Source organism: Heteronotia binoei, chromosome 1 (assembly GCF_032191835.1).
Source record: "Heteronotia binoei isolate CCM8104 ecotype False Entrance Well chromosome 1, APGP_CSIRO_Hbin_v1, whole genome shotgun sequence".
Classification (NCBI taxonomy): domain Eukaryota; kingdom Metazoa; phylum Chordata; class Lepidosauria; order Squamata; family Gekkonidae; genus Heteronotia; species Heteronotia binoei.
Window position 1 is genome coordinate 190,625,730 of NC_083223.1, and position 17,462 is coordinate 190,643,191.

At 43.0% G+C, this 17,462-nt stretch overlaps 1 protein-coding gene across 4 annotated transcripts in view; it reads left to right on the forward strand.

Annotated features, from left to right (window-relative positions):
* LCLAT1 (lysocardiolipin acyltransferase 1) overlaps window positions 1-13,850 on the forward strand; it is a 196,827-nt gene extending 182,977 nt beyond the window's left edge. For all 4 annotated transcript variants that reach the window (XM_060245445.1, XM_060245454.1, XM_060245436.1 and 1 more), the window contains one exon: window positions 10,874-13,850. In XM_060245445.1, coding sequence (XP_060101428.1) covers window positions 10,874-11,376 — 503 coding nt within the window. In that variant the 3' untranslated portion in view covers window positions 11,377-13,850. The remainder of the gene's footprint in view (window positions 1-10,873) is intronic.
* Window positions 13,851-17,462: the final 3,612 nt, after the last annotated feature.

Sequence of the window (17,462 nt, forward strand, 5' to 3'; positions counted from 1 at the left end):
GAGAGCACTGAGGTCAGGAACACAAAATCTCCTCATTATCCCTGGGCTAAAAGAAGCCCGTCTGAAAGCCACCAGAGAAAGGGCTTTCTCCGTTATGGCCCCCGTATGGTGGAATCAGCTGCCGGAAGAGGTGAGGGCCCTGCGGGACTTGGCGTAGTTCCGCAGGGCCTGTAAGACGACCCTCTTCCGGCTAGCCTATACCTAGCCTATATTTAGCTAGGATAACAACTTGATGTAACTGGCCAGCCATCTGTTTACAGGAAACTGAATTACTCTGTTTTAAGGTTTTAACTGTTTAAATATTTAATTGTTTTATGCTTGAAATTGTTTAAATTTTATGTTTGATTAACTGTTGGAAGCCGCCCTGAGCCATTCGTGGGAAGGGCGGGATATAAATCCCGAATAAATAAATAAATAAATAAAACTATTTAGAAGAGAAATAGCAACAAGCTAGCATTAGGCTGAGTGTGTGTTTACCCAGGATATTTCCATTGATTTTTCTTTCACATTTTCCTTTGGTTGGGGATCTTGAATTTAGACTTCCCACATAGTAGTCTGATACTAATCATTGTACATGGCTGTCTCTGTTGTTGTACTGCCACATAGGAGTTGTAGTTATTTTTCTGGAGAAGACTATAGCTTTGCAAACAAGCACATAGCCCTCAGTCTGTGCCATGGTGCCTTCACATAATCTTGACCTGCACATGAAGCAATTTATGTACAAAAGCTCACAATGCCCAGATGCTACATGTTGTCCTCTGGGTCTGAGGCTCAAAGCATTAACTATGAGATCTTTGTAATGAATGTCAATAAATCAAAAGTAAGTTTGCAACTTATAGATGTGCACACTTGAACAACACTTGAACAGCATATTCAAGACTGGACAGCACAGACATTGTCTGCAGTTTTTGATGCAATAATTCATAGCAAGAGATGACATTTATCAGACTATGAAACAAAATATTGCAAGTGCTAATGTTTTAAATAAAAAAAATTGTGTTTGTCTGCGCCTCCTTTATACAGTTTATATATCCGCTACCTGGCGTTACATTTTATGACACACATGGCCCAGCCAACAAGGTCTCATTTATGTCACATCCGGCCCTCATGAGCTCGACACCTAGGGTTGCCAAGTCCAACAACAGAAATATCTGGGGACTTTGGGGGTGGAGCCAGGAGACACTGGGGTGGAGCTAGGGGGGAAACGGCGCCAGGGAGCGTGGCGAGCCACCCTGTCTCGGAGTGGGCAACACCGCTGCCACCTCTTCTCCACTCACCGGAAAGGGGTGGGAGATTGAGAAAGAAGCCAGGAAGCTGCAGGATGTGGCTGTTATTACCGCCTCGGCGCAGGCGCAAGCCGTGAGTGTACAAGAAAACTTTTTTGCATCGCATGCGTGCCCCGGACTTCACCATTTTGCCATCCCCTTGTGGTCTTCTCATGAGACTCTCCCATCCCGGAGCAGGCGACGACGCCGTGCCGCTGCCGCCCCCTCCCCGCCCACCGCAGCTGCTCCTCCGAGATGGGCTCAGCCTGGGCCCATCTCGGAGGAGCAGCTGCGGTGGGCGGGGAGGGGGCGGCAGTGGCGTGACGGCGTCGCCCGCTCCGGGATGGGGCAGCTCGCTGCGCTCCCCGGCGCCGTTTCCCCCCTCCCCCCGCTTCCGTTTTTTTGGGGAGCGGGGGAAGAGGGTGGAAATCCTGGGGTCCCCCGCCAGGGCAGGAGGGTTGGGAAGCCTATCGACACCCCTGCTATAGCCCTTCTCACATAAGATGTCTAATATTTTAGAAGCCCTTAGGTATGCTGTGGGTTGTGTTTTTTCTTTAAATATAACATTGAAAATTTAACCTATTACTTTATGTTTACAAATCAAAAGTTATTTTTCAAAGGAGTTATGAGAATTCTATGCATTATGCAATGCAGGAAGTAACTTCTCAGGTTCTTACGAAAATGTATTTTGCTGAATAATGTAGCTTAATGGGGAAGACATTACTTTGGTCAGAAGTTTAGTTAGAATTAATGGAATTTCCTTTGCTGGCCTGAAACGATGCTGAAAGCAATTAATATTACATTGTAATTATTGAGAGAAAGACATCATGTCTGTAGATTCTGAAATATGAGCAATTTTAAAGAGAACACCAATGTGCCTAAGGAAGTATTATTAGCTAGGAGCCAGACTGATGCTTTTTGGAAGTTTTTCTACTTAGTGGCTTCTAAGTAGCTGGAGCCATTGCACATTTTACTGCTTCATCTTTATTAGCAATAGTTATGCATTATTTCATATTAGTTTGTATTGATGCTTTTATTTTCTGTAGCTCTCTTAAATGCAGTTAGAAAAGCGCTACTTTTTAATTGCAAAACTGTGAAAATGTAATTAGAAAAGCTCCACTGTTTAGTTGCAAATACTGTTTTCCTTACTACAGTAACAGTGCAGTCTTGTACAGAGTTACACCCTTCTGAGTTTGTAAATATAAGGCTGCAATCCTGTACACCTCTACTTCAAAGTAAACCATATTGAACTGAACAGGATTTCAGGCTAAGTGTACATATGCAGGATCATGCTGGGGGATTTTATCTGCCAAAATTGAAATGGTGACCTGAACAAGTACTGAAGAAATGGATTCTTAGTCATATAGTTTGTCCATAGACTGTTCCATGGATCCTCTTGTAAAGTTACTTCAGGGAAACTGCAGTAATGTGAAAAGTCACAAAGCATGGTAAAAGTTATAATTTTCTTTAGAAGAGATCAGAAATGTGAAATAGCAATAACAGAGTATGTAGTTTGTAAGCAGCTATGTTGCATATGGTTGTCAGTACGTCCATAGGGAGTGATTTCCTACTGAGGACAGAGACACAGTGAATTAGTTTTATTAACCAAGAGGTAGTCCAATAAAAATGAAATGTACCTACAAACAACTTCATGAAACACATTATGGTTTACTTACAAGTAATCATGTATTAGATTGTGCTGTAAGGATTTCCCTCCCTCGCCATCGTCTTCATAGATATTTGTAATCTGGGGGAGAGGCTGTAGCTAATAATAATAATAATAATAGCTTTTATTTCTATCCCGCCCTCCCCGCCTAGGCGGCTCAGGGCGGCTAACAACAGCTCATACGTTAACATAAATAATAAAACTTTGGATTTAACAATTAAAATTAAACATATAAAAACCAGTTAGTTAAATTAAAATACATAATTTAAGTTACACTATATGTATATATATATCTGGCAGCAATACGACTGTTCTGGCGCTGGTTCTGCCAGTTTAGATAATATTATAGATGGCAGTTCTTTGTACCAGGCAACTCAGCAGTCGATGTCATTATAGGCTTGTCTAAAAAGGGCGGTCTTGCAGGCCCTGCGGAACTGGTCAAGGTTCAGCAGGGCCCGCACTTCCTCCGGAAGCTGGTTCCACAGTGCAGGTGCCGCAACTGAAAAGGCCCGTGCTCTGGTGTTTTGGAGTTTGACCTCTCTCGGTCCAGGGATGGTCATTTTGTTTTTACCCACTGACCTCAGTGCCCTCTGGGGTTCATATGGGGAAAGACGGTCCCTTAGGTAGGCTGGTCCTCGGCCATATAGGGCTTTAAAGGTGATAACCAACACTTTGTACTGGACTCGGTAGGTAATTGGCAGCCAGTGCAGTCCGCGCAGCCCCGGCCGTATGTGCTCCCATTTCGAGAGCCCCAATAGTAGCCTGGCCGACGCGTTCTGCACCAGCTGCAGCTTCCGGGTCCGGCACAGAGGTAGCCCCAAGTAGAGGGCATTACAGTAGTCCAATCTTGAGGTGACCGTTGCATGGATCACTGTTGCGAGGTCGCGGCGTTCCAGGAAGGGGGCCAACTGCCTTGCCCGCTTCAGATGGAAGAATGCTGACTTGGCAGTGGCTGCTATCTGGGCCTCCATTGATAATGAAGGCTCCAGTAAAACACCCAAACTTTTTACCTGGCGCGCTGGTTCCAATGGTGCGCCGTCGAAAGTTGGGAGAGCTATTTCCCCTCCCAGGGCGCCGCGACCCACACAAAGGACCTCTGTCTTCGCTGGATTCAGTTTCAACCCACTCAATCTGAGCCACGTCGCTACAGCCTGCAAGGCCCGATCCAGGTTCCCTGGGGCGGAGCCAGGCCAGCCATCCATTACTAGATAGAGCTGGGTGTCATCTGCATATTGATGGCAGCCCAGCCCGAACCTCCGGACAATCTGGGCAAGGGGGCGCATATAAATGTTAAACAGCATTGGGGAGAGAACTGCTCCCTGAGGCACCCCACAGTCAAGTGTGCGCCTCTAGGATTGTTCACCCCCAATGGCCACCCTTTGTCCCCGATCGGAGAGGAAGGAGGAAAGCCATTGCAAGGCCAACCCCCCAACCCCTATGTCGGCGAGGCGGCGCTTTAGCAACTGGTGGTCGACTGTGTCAAATGCCGTCGACAGGTCTAATAACATCAGTACCGCAGCGCCGCCCCGATCCAGATGCCGCTGGAGGTCATCCACCAAGGCGACCAGCACTGTCTCCGTCCCATGGCCCGGTCGGAACCCAGACTGGCACGGGTCAAGAACGGAAACGTCATCTAGGAATCTCTGTAGCTGCAACGCCACTGCCTTCTCAATAATTTTACCTAAAAATGGTAAATTAGACACCGGACGGTAATTCGCCAATTCGGCCGGGTCTGCTGTACATTTTTTTAGGAGAGGGCGAACCAACGCCTCTTTCAAAGGCGTTGGGAAATGCCCCTCTGCGAGGGATCTATTTATGATGTCCCGTAAAGGACATCTGAGCTCCCTCTGGCAAGATTTAATCAGCCAAGAGGGGCACGGATCCAAATCACATGTTGTTGGGCAAGCAGCGGAGAGGATCCCATCGACTTCCTCCAGGTTGAGCAGATTGAAGTGATCCAGAACCAAACCCGAAGACAGGCACGGAGCCTCAATTTCACTCACTGTTTCCAAGGTGGTAGGCAGGTCTTGGCGGAGCAATGAGATTTTATCCGCAAAATATTTCGCAAATGCCTCACAGCCAATCTCCAATTCTCTAATGTTTGGTTTGCCTTGTGGCAATGTTATAAGATCCCCAATTATTCTAAACAATTGTGCTGGGCGCGAATTTGCGGATGCAATCTTGGTTGCAAAGTAGTTTTTCTTTGCAGCCTTGACTGCCATCTCATAAGACTTCATAAACGTTCTGTAGGATGTTCTCATTGCTTCGTCCCGAGTATGTCTCCACTGCCTCTCTAGTCGTCTGAGCTCTTGTTTGAGCTGGCGCAATTCCGAGGTGTACCATGGTGCCAGTCTCGTACGAGGGCGCAGAGGGCGCCGAGGTGCTATTTCGTCGATGGCCCTGGTTAGCCGGTCTTGACAGGTCTCCACAAGGCCATTGAGGGAATTGCTAGTGGGCCAAGGATCCCCCAGGGCCGTTTGGAACCGTTCCGGGTCCATCAGGCTCCGGGGGCGAGCCAAAATAGGCTCTCCGCCCATACAGGGTTGGTGTGGCGTCCCCACACGGGCCTTAAGGGCTAGGTGATCCGACCATGGTACCGCTTCTACCGCGATATCGCTCACCAAAATCTCGGACGCAAAGATCAGGTCTAGTGTGTGACCGGCTTGATGCGTGGGAGTCGTAACAAGTTGAGAGAGCCCCAGTGTCGCCATGGAAGACACTAGGTCCATCGCCTGAGTGGAGGCCGTGTCGTCAGCATGGACGTTGAAGTCACCCAAGACCATAAGCCTCGGGAACCTCAACGCCCAGCCTGCCACTGCCTCCAATAGTGATGGTAAGGCGCTGGTTGGTGCGTTAGGCGGACGGTATACCAACCAGACTGCCAACCCCTCTCCAGCATCCCACGCTAAACCGGCACATTCGATACCATCAATCCTTGGGTCCGGGAGGGCCCGAAAGGAGTAATCCTCCTGTATGAGTAACGCCACTCCTCCCCCCCGCCCGCTGATCCGTGATTGGTGAAAGACCGAGTATCCCGGGGGGGCCATTTGGGAGAGTGCTATTGTCTCCCCGTCCCTCACCCAGGTCTCGGTCACACAAGCCAGGTCCACGTCCTGCTGGAGCAAAAACTCCCTCAGGGTCGCGGTCTTGTTTATGGACCTGGCGTTGCATAACACCAATGACAGAGGCGGAGCTCAGACATAGAGCATTTGTTTGGCATGCAGAAGGTCCCTAGTTCAGTTGCCAGCATCTCCAGTTAAAAGAGTCTGGCAGTAAGTGATGTGAAAGACTTCTGCCTGAGATTCTGAAGAGTTGCTGCAAGCCTGAGTAGATAATACTAACACTGATGGATCAAGAGTCTGATTCACCATAGGGCAACTTAATGTGTTCATGTCTAATTTTTTCTTTGAATTCAGAGTTAATTAGCAATGTTTTTCTACAGTCAGTACTGCAGTCCGAGCTCTATGCTCATGACGTGAGTTCGATCCCAGTGGAAGCTGGGCTCAAGGAGCCAGCTTAAGGTTGATTCAGGTATCCATCCTTCCGAGGTCTGTAAAATGAGTACCCAGCTTGCTGAGGGGAAAGTATAGATGACTGGGGAAGGCAATGGCAAACCACCCCATTAAAAAATCTCTCATGAAAACATCATGATGCGACATTACCCCAGAGTCAGAAACTACTGGTGCTTGTACAGGGACTACCTTTTTTTTTTTTACTGTAGAACAGCAGAACCCTGTGCAAATGATCTGTACAAGTTAAATCAAGGTACGTATAGGGGGAGTAGGCACAACCATGTTGACCCCATCCTCTGGCCATGTACCATCACCAGATCATGAGTATGGCATCTTTTCATAGAGGAAGAATATGCTACATCCTGACAATTGGAAGCACTGCTTTTCAAATGCTCAATTAATCAGGGCTGCAGATTTCTTTCCCATCACTTCTGCTAGTTTTGGGAAGGGGAACGTTCCCAATGCCTATGCACGTTTTACACATATGTAAACGTAATGTTTTAAAAATTTTAATTTGTGGCTATGGATCTGGATGAATATTGTAATTGGAGTTTTTTTGTAATTGGAGTTAAAAAATTTAATTTGTGGCTATGGATCTGGATGAATATTGTAATTGGAGTTTTTTTGTGTGTGTTCGTACATTCCAAAACTGACTGATCTAGTTCAAACAAAAGAGTGATTGGCAACATTGGTCATGCTCCCCCTATCAAGCTTCTGTATTTACTTACTTATGCTGACAGTAAAACATACAGCACAGAAACTTTATCAAGCCCTCTGGAGCCTCTAATATGGCTTGAAGAATTAGGCACACACTTACGGGTGTCACTGGGTGATGAAACTGATTAGGCATCTCTGTTTAGAAATATATGCATAGTATAAAATAAGCTTCTTCGGAGTGTATGGGGGAGGGCTGGAGCAAGAAAGGGAAATCCATAGAAATCTTAGAAAAGATTGCATAGGAGGGGGTCAAGCTGAAATCTCTGACAATTATATCTAGCTCTATTTTTGAGGATCATCCAGTTTCCTAGTCTTCAGTAGTAGCTTGACTGGGGCAGGGAGAAGGGGGGAGAGATCTGTTCTGTGAATACATTCCATTAATGGTTCATTAATGGAATGTATTCACAATGTCATATGACACTGTGGCCCTATAAAAATATTTATAGAAGCCACCAAAACCCAGTGGAGAGCATTCCCATTCTATGCAAGTTCTAGCATTATTTCCAGTATTATATCAGGAAAAGGGATGGTCCTTTCAGCAGTAATTAATTTATATGCTGAAGTTTGCCCTCTCTAAATAATAAAACTTATTTGGGGGAAACCCTACTGAATTGCTATTTTGTGTTGATTTTAAAATATGTGTGACCCAAATAATGACTATGTTTAGAAGGCTGTAATTCTTTAATTCTTTTAGAATATTATAAACTAGTATTTTGTTACATCCATTTGACAATGGAGGGAAGTTTTAAGAACAGAGAGAGCAAAGTACATTGTAGGAATCCAGTGTATAGGCAGAATATATTAGTGTAATATATTGATTTTTAGAGAGTTAAGCTGAGGCCAATCTGGTAGAATCCACATCCTGCAACATTAGGGAAGTGATTACAAGAATTGTCTTTGATTTTGCTTAAACTGAGTAATTCCTGTTTTTCAGGAATGTTTTTCCCCATTAAAAGTCTCCTCTAGGGAGAACAGGAGAGGGCTAAATTCCCCTACTTGCATTGTATAGAAAGTCTGCAGCTATCACTGTTGGACAGAGAACCAATAATTTACATAAAACAACTGCTTTTTGGTGACACTAAACCTGTGTCAATACTCCTATATGGACTCCAGTCCAACTAAATACTGGTTTCATGTATATTCAAGATTGTATATGCATCTGGTATTTAATTAGAGAATCTCTGTGGTTGCCTGTACAAACAGGTTTTTAAACATTCATACATTGTTCTCTACTCTTGACGTGTAGTGTTTGGACTTGAGATGTACCGTCTGGAAGCACTTGAAAAAGCTTTATGCTGTTGAGTATGTTGCATCTCTGTGACCACATCAAACCCAGCTTTTGCGAGCCAGCAGAGACCAGTTGAAGATATTAATAATAATCTTTAAATGCAGGAACAGAAGTGGTACATGATCCTGCAGAAGTTAATTTGGAGACATTCATTAATGCTCTTAATATTTATGAGGTAACAATGGCTTACATGTTGTTGTACGGAACACACAAACAAAACAGTAGCCAAAGGGCTGATAGTATGCACTAACTCAACAAGGCAAAGAAGGAAGGAGCTTATATCAGGGATTTTCAGAGAGCTCCATTAGGAAGAGAGGGAGGTAAATTGAGGCTGCACTATTGGGCACAATCAGGGCTTTTTTTGAGCAGGAATGCACAGAAGTGCAGTTCTGGCTGACTTGGTATCAGGGGCTGGCTTATGATGCAAATGAGTTCCTGCTGGGCTTTTTCTGCCAAAAAAAGCTTTGTGTGAAACAATACTGATGTCAGGGGTGTGGCCTAATATGCAAATGAGTTTCTGCTGGACTTTTTCTACAAAAAAAGCCCTGGGCACAATTATGAACTAATATAATTATCTTTGAGTGTTTGAAATAAATCTTTGGAAATTGCCAGAAATGTGCAGGAAATAGTTTTATACCTCACAGTAAAGGAATATATATAGTTTATGTAAAACAACAACAGTCCTTTTGAAATAGCTAACCTTAAAATGCCACATTCTGATACAACCTTTGAGTTAAATCTCTGATGCAGCCAGCTTTCCACAGACAAACAATAAAACAGAACAAGAAATACATAACTTAAATTAACATGATAGCACATCTTAACTTAATTGTCACATCCAATGAATTCACTACCTATGTTAGATTAGGCAAGCTGACTTTATAACATCTCAAAAAATAATACAATCTGAAGTGTTGTTGGACAAGAAGGGTCTGGGGAGGAGCACCACCCAGAAAATCCCTGGGCTATGACCTCTGTTCCAACCCCCAGATTTGGTCTAGGATCTGCAGTCTCACCCACAGAAATTCTCCCTTTAGCACTGAATTGTTGAATCCAGAGTTAGCAACCCTACTGTAATTCTGCATTTTTCAGAAGTCAGATGTGTTCCTGACTATAGGAATAGTTCTCTCACTGAGAACATGAACACAGTATAGCAATAAATTCACGTGAATAACTTTTCTCTGTGGGAAAAGTTCTAATTTCCCCCTTCCTTTAATGATAATAAGTGATGCTATGGAGGTTGGTGGCCCACGCTTCTCCAAATTCACTGCAGTTTCTTCTCCAGATCTGAGGTTTAGAGACTGTGCTTCTAGACTGAGGGCATAATTTCTTGGCAGGCTTGCATCTGTTGCTACTCAGTGAAAAAAGCAATTTTCATACTTTCTTATAAGAAAATACCAGAACCCGAAATGGCTAAAAAAAAAAAAAAAGACAAACAAGTTTACCCTCTAATTTCTCCGCAAGTCAATTAAAGTTTGAGCATCAATGTGAAATAATCCATAACAAAATATCAGTAAATATATATATATAGTTCAAGTCTAGTAGAGCCATTATGAACCATTTATCTGCCTGCCCCTGTTGCTAGATACATCACAAGCATTTGAATGCCATCCTCCTGGTTGTTGCTAAAGTCACCTTGCTTGTTAAATTCATTCTGTGTGTAAATTTATATATAATATTTCTATAAATGCTATAAAAATCTCTCAGGATATCGCAAAAAAGAGGAAATGGGAAAAGACTGTGAGTGACTATAGTAGGAAACAAAGCCATACAGGGAAAGAGATCAGAGCAGAGACATATAAATTGACGGCCACATCTGAAAAATCAGCAGGGAAAATATACATGTGGGATACTAATGACAGAGTGACCATATAAAACATCTCTTAGCTTCACAGTTTTCAAACTTTGAAGTAAGCATCCCTGTGGACATCTTTCCAAAGTTTTATGCACATCTTGACTGGACAGGAGGCAAAGTCTGGCTGCACTCAGTAGCAAGTCAGTATAATGCAGGCAGGTCCCTGCTCTTGTGTCGTTTTTACCACCCTCATCTCACCATAGTTAAGTTACTTTATCTAAACTTTTAAAACTTCCCAGTTGTCTTTTTACTTTAAATCTTCCTCGGATGGTCATTATATTATATCTTTATTTTCCTTTATTTTTTTCTTAGGAGACATTTTGCATTGCTTTAGAGAAAAAACTGTCCATCTAATGTTAAATATTTTTAAAAAAATATGCACAGATTTAATTTTCAAAAGTACTTTTATTTTATCTGAAAAAATAAATAAGAAATGATCATATTACAGTAATCCTGGCCTATTTGTTTCTCCATAAACAGAAGAATTGCATCTTCTGATGTTTCATATATTTTTATTGCATTTGTTCACTTCCATTGCTGTGCTCACAGTGTTATCTCTTTCTCTCCCAGGTAATAATCTTGATGCAATTCATGACATAACGGTAGCGTATCCTCAAAACATACCTCAAACTGAGAAGCATCTTCTCTATGGGAACTTCCCCAAAGAAATTCACTTTCATGTTCACAGATACCCAGTACAAACACTGCCAGTCTCTCGGGAAGAACTGCAACTCTGGTGTCAGAAGCGATGGGAAGAGAAAGAAGAGAGGCTCCGTTTGTTCTATGAAGGCAAAAAAAACTTTGATGCAACAGGGAGAAGCAAAATCCCCCCCTGTAAATCTGAGCTCAGGGTCATGGTGGTTAAGTGCATTTCACTCCTGTACTGGACAGTCTTCACGCTTGCTGCATTTGTGCTGTTGTACTTGTACAGCTTTGTACGGTGGTATTTTGTGGTTCTGGTTGTCATTTTTGTCACACAACACAAACTGTTTGGTGGGCTCGAATTGATTGAACTTGCACGTCATCAATTTGGTTGCAGTAAACAGAATGTACAAAACCTGAAAAGAAACTAAATGTATTTGGGGTATGTTGGGAAGGGGTATGTTTGTGAATGTTTTTTAGATGTGCTGTGGACTTTGTAAATTGGAAGAGATTTTGCATGAGAATCATTAGTCTTTCTTACTGCTGTCATTGGTTAATACACTTTTGCACTTATATTGTAAAAAAGGTAGGCATTGCTACATCTGAAAAGTTATTTTTTGAATGTATATTCAGTGTTTCTATCGCCATCAGCTAGTGTCTACAGTTTAACTACAAAACAGTTTGCTGATCATTCAAAATGTGTACCCATTGAACTTTTCAACAGTGAGCTCTAAATATAGCTGGACAAATCATGAAGCTAAAAATAGTGGTCTGCAGCTTCTACACAGCCTTGCCATAAATCAAGTGCAAGATTTGAACATCACATTGCATTACATGATTAGCATTTGCCTCTTGGTAATTCTCTTTCCGTTATCTCTTGCAGGGAGATAAGAGATTATACAATTACCATCATTAACATCAGCAAATTTGGGCATTTACAGGATGAAAAACAAAACTGAGAGTCTTAATTTGGATCCACTGTATTGCACTCCATTTAGACTTGCCTGTTTTGCCTCTTAATTGAATGTTTACAACTTGCACACTGCATCCCCACTTTGAAGCAAGTTGCACTGAAAATCTGTAAGGCTTATCACTTAGTAAATATGATGGCAAATATCTCTGATTTATCTTTATGACAAATCCAGGCACTGTGATTTCCACAGAATTCTGTCCCATTCTGATTACCCACATCCTAGTCCTGTGGATGCTTTGACATATTTTCAGATCATGGACCACCATAATTTTGGAACTAGGCTGACCTGGAACATAACCCATGGCAAAATATTCCGAACACAGGAAAGCTTATGTATGCATACCCAGCATAAAGTAAATGGGAAACTTGGGAGGAAAAAAAATTGATTGTAAAAAATTATCTTTCCCTACAAAATTAAAACATAGAATTAACTTTAAAAGTAGAAATTATATTACAATATGATAGTCCCATATGACTGCAATATAACATGGCAACCACATTTAAAAAAAAAAAATTGGAATAATGTTTTCAGAGTCCCAACTGGCATGATGTTATGCTTAGTTCCTAAAAAGATTCACTCAAGTAATGTCAGTAGAAAAAATCCTCCTACCTTCCCCATGTTCTGAGAATATGAAGAGATACTACATTGCAGTACCAATGAGGGAAAGCATATAATATGCATACTTAAAAGATTCCAATAGACATAGAGGGTGGGAACTGTTGCCTTCCATCTGAAAAATCTGATGGTCTTTTCAAACAATATAGTACAGCTATAAACGAAGTTTATTTAGCGAAGGAACTTCACTTCCCAGAATATGTGTCAGAGATGTTTGTTTTCTTTATTAAAAAATGAATAATGTTTCTCTGCTTAATTCTAGGGTGTAAGATGTAACGGCCCTACCTCGTTTTACCTGCTATGGTGAAAATAATAGAATCCTAAAAACTATTAAGGAGTTATATGCAGCACATGAAGTTTCCCACCACCACCATAATTCCCATACCACTGTGCCACTGTGCATGGTTTCATTGTGGTGGATTTTCTATGGAGGATACTGGCCTTTGCATGACTAGGGAGGATACAGGGCTGAAGGCTGATTCAAAGCACAAGAGAATAAGCTATTACTGGCTTGTGTAATCTGATCCAAAACAACCTATCAATCATCTGTGGCAGCAGTCCCCAGAGAGCGCTTTCAAACTGTTTTCTGGTGCCTGACTAGGATTGCAAATACAAAGGAGGTTATCAACCATCTGACATGCTAGAATATATGGCTGGGGTCTATGGGGTTTGATTTGCAAGCTGCTGCTTCTTTTCTAGACCATCTCTCACCCTTACAGTTGAAATAAAAAAGTTCTACCACTCTGTCAACCAAATGCATCCCTCAGGTTTTGGAAAACCTATTGGTGGCAACAACACTCTTTCTTCACTTTCTAAGCAATTGCCCCCACCGTTGTTTTAACCGACAGACTCATATGGTTCCCACTGTACCTTGTGAGCCATGTTCCTTCAAATCAGTTTCCTTGCTTAGTCATGTGTCCTATCATATAACCAGGCACGTTTTTCCTCCCTCAGCACTCCTCTCCCATAACAATATAGTGCATTCATGTGCAGTCTTCATTTGTTACCGAATCCTTACAGATGACAAAGCTTGCTCAGGCATTCATTTTCCCTGCACTGGATATTAGTAACACAACAGCCATAGCCATAGTAAAGTAGTCTGCTTTGGTCATAATAATACCATGTCAAGTTCCATGTGTTTGTTCAGTCTCTATTGCTTCAGCCATGCATTTTATATGTTCATTTTATAAATAAAGTGTATTAAAATAAACTCTAGGGTATAAAAGATCTCCAGAATACCCTCAGTTTTCGAATTTTACGGAAATATTAGAATGTTTTTAGCCCTGACTGAACCACAATAAAAACTTTAAAATGTACACTAGTGTTGTTTGTTGTCGTCTTTAGAGTAATAAGACCTGCAAAAATAGTCCCTATTTCTTCAGCACTGCATCCTCGATAGAATAGCTGTGTTGTGTTATAAGTAAATAATAAAAGGGAAGTAGAAGGGAGTCAAGCTTATTTAAACTACACATTTTTTTTCATAAAACGGACCGCATCAAAATCATTCTAGATCAGTTTAATTAGGGGTCCTCAACCCCTGGGCCGCAGACCGGTACCAGGCCATGGCCTGGTAGTAACTGGGCCGCCAAGCCTCACTGCCCCCCATGGCAGAATGCAGCCTCACGGGGCCCCCCACTCAGTGCCTCCTCCACCCCCCCCCCATGGCACCTCCTCCTCCTCCCTCCGTTTTCACAATGTTAAGGCTGGGAAGGACCATGAAGGGCCTTCCAGGCCCTATAAAGGCTGACCCCCCATGCACAGATCAGCTGATCGGTGGGGAAACCACGGCAGCAGCGGGCAGTGGCCCACTGAAAAAGCCACATTGCCTTTGCCTCCTTCCTACTTCCTTCCTGAGTGGGGGAAGAAAGTGGGAAGGAGGCAAGGGCAGCGCGGCTTTATCAGTGAGCCGCTGCCACCGTGGTTTCGCCGCAGATTAAGAACATAAGAACATAAGAGAAGCCATGTTGGATCAGGCCAACGGCCCATCCAGTCCAACACTCTGTGTCACACAGTGGCAAAAAATTTTATATATACACACACACTGTGGCTAATAGCCACTGATGGACCTGGGCTCCATATTTTTATCTAAACCCCTCTTGAAGGTGGCTATACTTGTGGCCGCCACCACCTCCTGTGGCAGTGAATTCCACATGTTAATCACCCTTTGGGTGAAGAAGTACTTCCTTTTATCCGTTTTAACCTGTCTGCTCAGCAATTTCATCGAATGCCCACGAGTTCTTGTATTGTGAGAAAGGGAGAAAAGTACTTCTTTCTCTACTTTCTCTATCCCATGCATTATCTTGTAAACCTCTATCATGTCACCCCGCAGTCGACGTTTCTCCAAGCTAAAGAGTCCCAAGCGTTTCAACCTTTCTTCATACGGAAAGTGCTCCAGCCCTTTAATCATTCTAGTTGCCCTTCTCTGGACTTTCCCCAATGCTATAATATCCTTTTTGAGGTGCGGCGACCAGAACTGCACACAGTACTCCAAATGAGACCGCACCATCGATTTATACAGGGGCATTATGATACTGGCTGATTTGTTTTCAATTCCCTTCCTAATAATTCCCAGCATGGCGTTGGCCTTTTTTATTGCAAACGCACACTGTCTTGACATTTTCAGTGAGTTATCTACCATGACCCCAAGATCTCTCTCTTGGTCAGTCTCTGCCAGTTCACACCCCATCAACTTGTATTTGTAGCTGGGATTCTTGGCCCCAATGTGCATTACTTTGCACTTGGCCACATTGAACCGCATCTGCCACGTTGACGCCCACTCACCTAGCCTCAACAGATCCCTTTGGAGTTCCTCACAATCCTCTCTGGTTCTCACCACCCTGAACAATTTAGTGTCATCCGCAAACTTGGCCACTTCACTGCTCACTCCCAACTCTAAATCATTTATGAACAAGTTAAAGAGCATGGGACCCAGTACCGAGCCCTGCGGCACCCCACTGCTTACCGTCCTCCACTGCGAAGACTGCCCATTTATACTCACTCTCTGCTTCCTATTACTCAGCCAGTTTTTGATCCACAAGAGGACCTGTCCTTTTATTCCATGACTCTCAAGCTTTCTAAAGAGCCTTTGATGAGGAACTTTATCAAAAGCTTTCTGGAAGTCAAGGTAAACAACATCTATCGGGTCTCCTTTGTCCACATGTTTGTTCACCCCCTCAAAGAAATGTAACAGGTTAGTGAGGCAAGATCTTCCCTTGCAGAACCCATGCTGAGTCTTCCTCAATAACCCTTGTTCATCAATGTGCCTACTCATTCTGTCCTTGATAATGGTTTCTACCAACTTTCCTGGTATTGAAGTCAGACTGACTGGCCTGTAATTTCCCTGATCTCCTCTGGAACCCTTTTTAAAGATGGGGGTGACATTTGCTACCTTCCAGTCCTCAGGAACGGAGGCAGATTTCAATGAAAGATTACAGATTTTTGTTAGAAGATCCACAAGTTCAACTTTGAGTTCTTTCAGAACTCTCGGATGTATGCCATCCGGACCCGATGACTTATTAGTTTTTAATTTGTCTATCAGTTGTAGGACCTCCTCTTTTGTCACCTCAATCTGACTCAGGTCTTTCAACACCCCTTCCAAAATTAGTGATTCTGGGGCGGGCAAAAAGTTCTCATCTTCCACAGTGAAGACGGAGGCAAAAAATTCATTTAGCTTCTCAGCCATTTCCCTATCCTCCTTCAGTAATCCTTTTACCCCATGGTCATCCAAGGGCCCCACTGCCTCCCTGGCTGGTTTCCTACTTCTAATATATTTGAAGAAATTTTTATTGTTGGTCTTTAAGTTTTTTGCAATATGCTCCTCATAGTCCCTTTTTGTCTGCCTGATCACAGTCTTGCATTTGATTTGCCACAGCCTGTGTTCCCTTTTACTAATATCACTTGAACTGGTTTTCCACCGCTTAAAGGAGTCCTTCTTACCTTTTACAGCTTCCATTACTTTGTTTGTTAACCACGCAGGCCTTTTCTTATGCCTGTTTGTGCCTTTCCTAACTTGTGGTATGTATTTTATCTGAGCTTCTAGGATTATAGTTTTAAATAGCGTCCAAGCTTCCCCGAGGGTTTTGACCGTATGTACCTTTCCTTTCAGTTTCCTCCTCACATGCCTCCTCATCTCAGTGTATTTACCCCTTTTAAAGTTAAACGTGGTTGTGGCGGTCTTTTTGGACAACTCCCTATTTATACAAACGATGAAATCAATAACATTATGGTCACTGCTCCCAAGTGGCGCAATCACTTTTACATCTCTCACCAAGTCTTGGGCATTACTTAGGACCAAATCCAGGATCGCCCCTCCCCTGGTAGGTTCTGTTACCATCTGCTCCATAGCACAGTCATTGAGAGCATCAAGAAACTCAATCTCTTTCTCTCGACCAGAACACATATTGACCCAGTCAATCTGCGGGTAGTTAAAATCACCTATTACGACACAGTTTTTATGTTTAGCCACTATCTTTAAGCCTTCCATCATATTATAATCGTCCTCTCTCTTTTGATTTGGTGGGCAATAACAAACTCCCATAGTTAAATTTCCTTTTGGGCCCTCTATTTCAACCCAAAGCATTTCTAAAAGGGAATCTAATTCTCTGACCTCAGTCTTACTGGACCGTATATCCTCTCTGACATACAGAGCCACCCCACCTCCGACCCTTCCCTCCCTATCCTTCCGATATAGCTTATATCCAGGAATCACCGTGTCCCACTGATTCTCCTCATTCCACCAAGTTTCTGAAATTCCCACAATGTCTATGTTTTCTCCCAACACTAAACATTCCAATTCACCAATTTTACTTCGAACACTTCTAGCATTTGCATACAAACATCTATAATTTCCCAGGCAAGCTAGGCCCGCCACCTTCCTCCTGACGCCTCGAGACTCTGGCAGACAGCCCATACTGTTTGTCACCTTCACA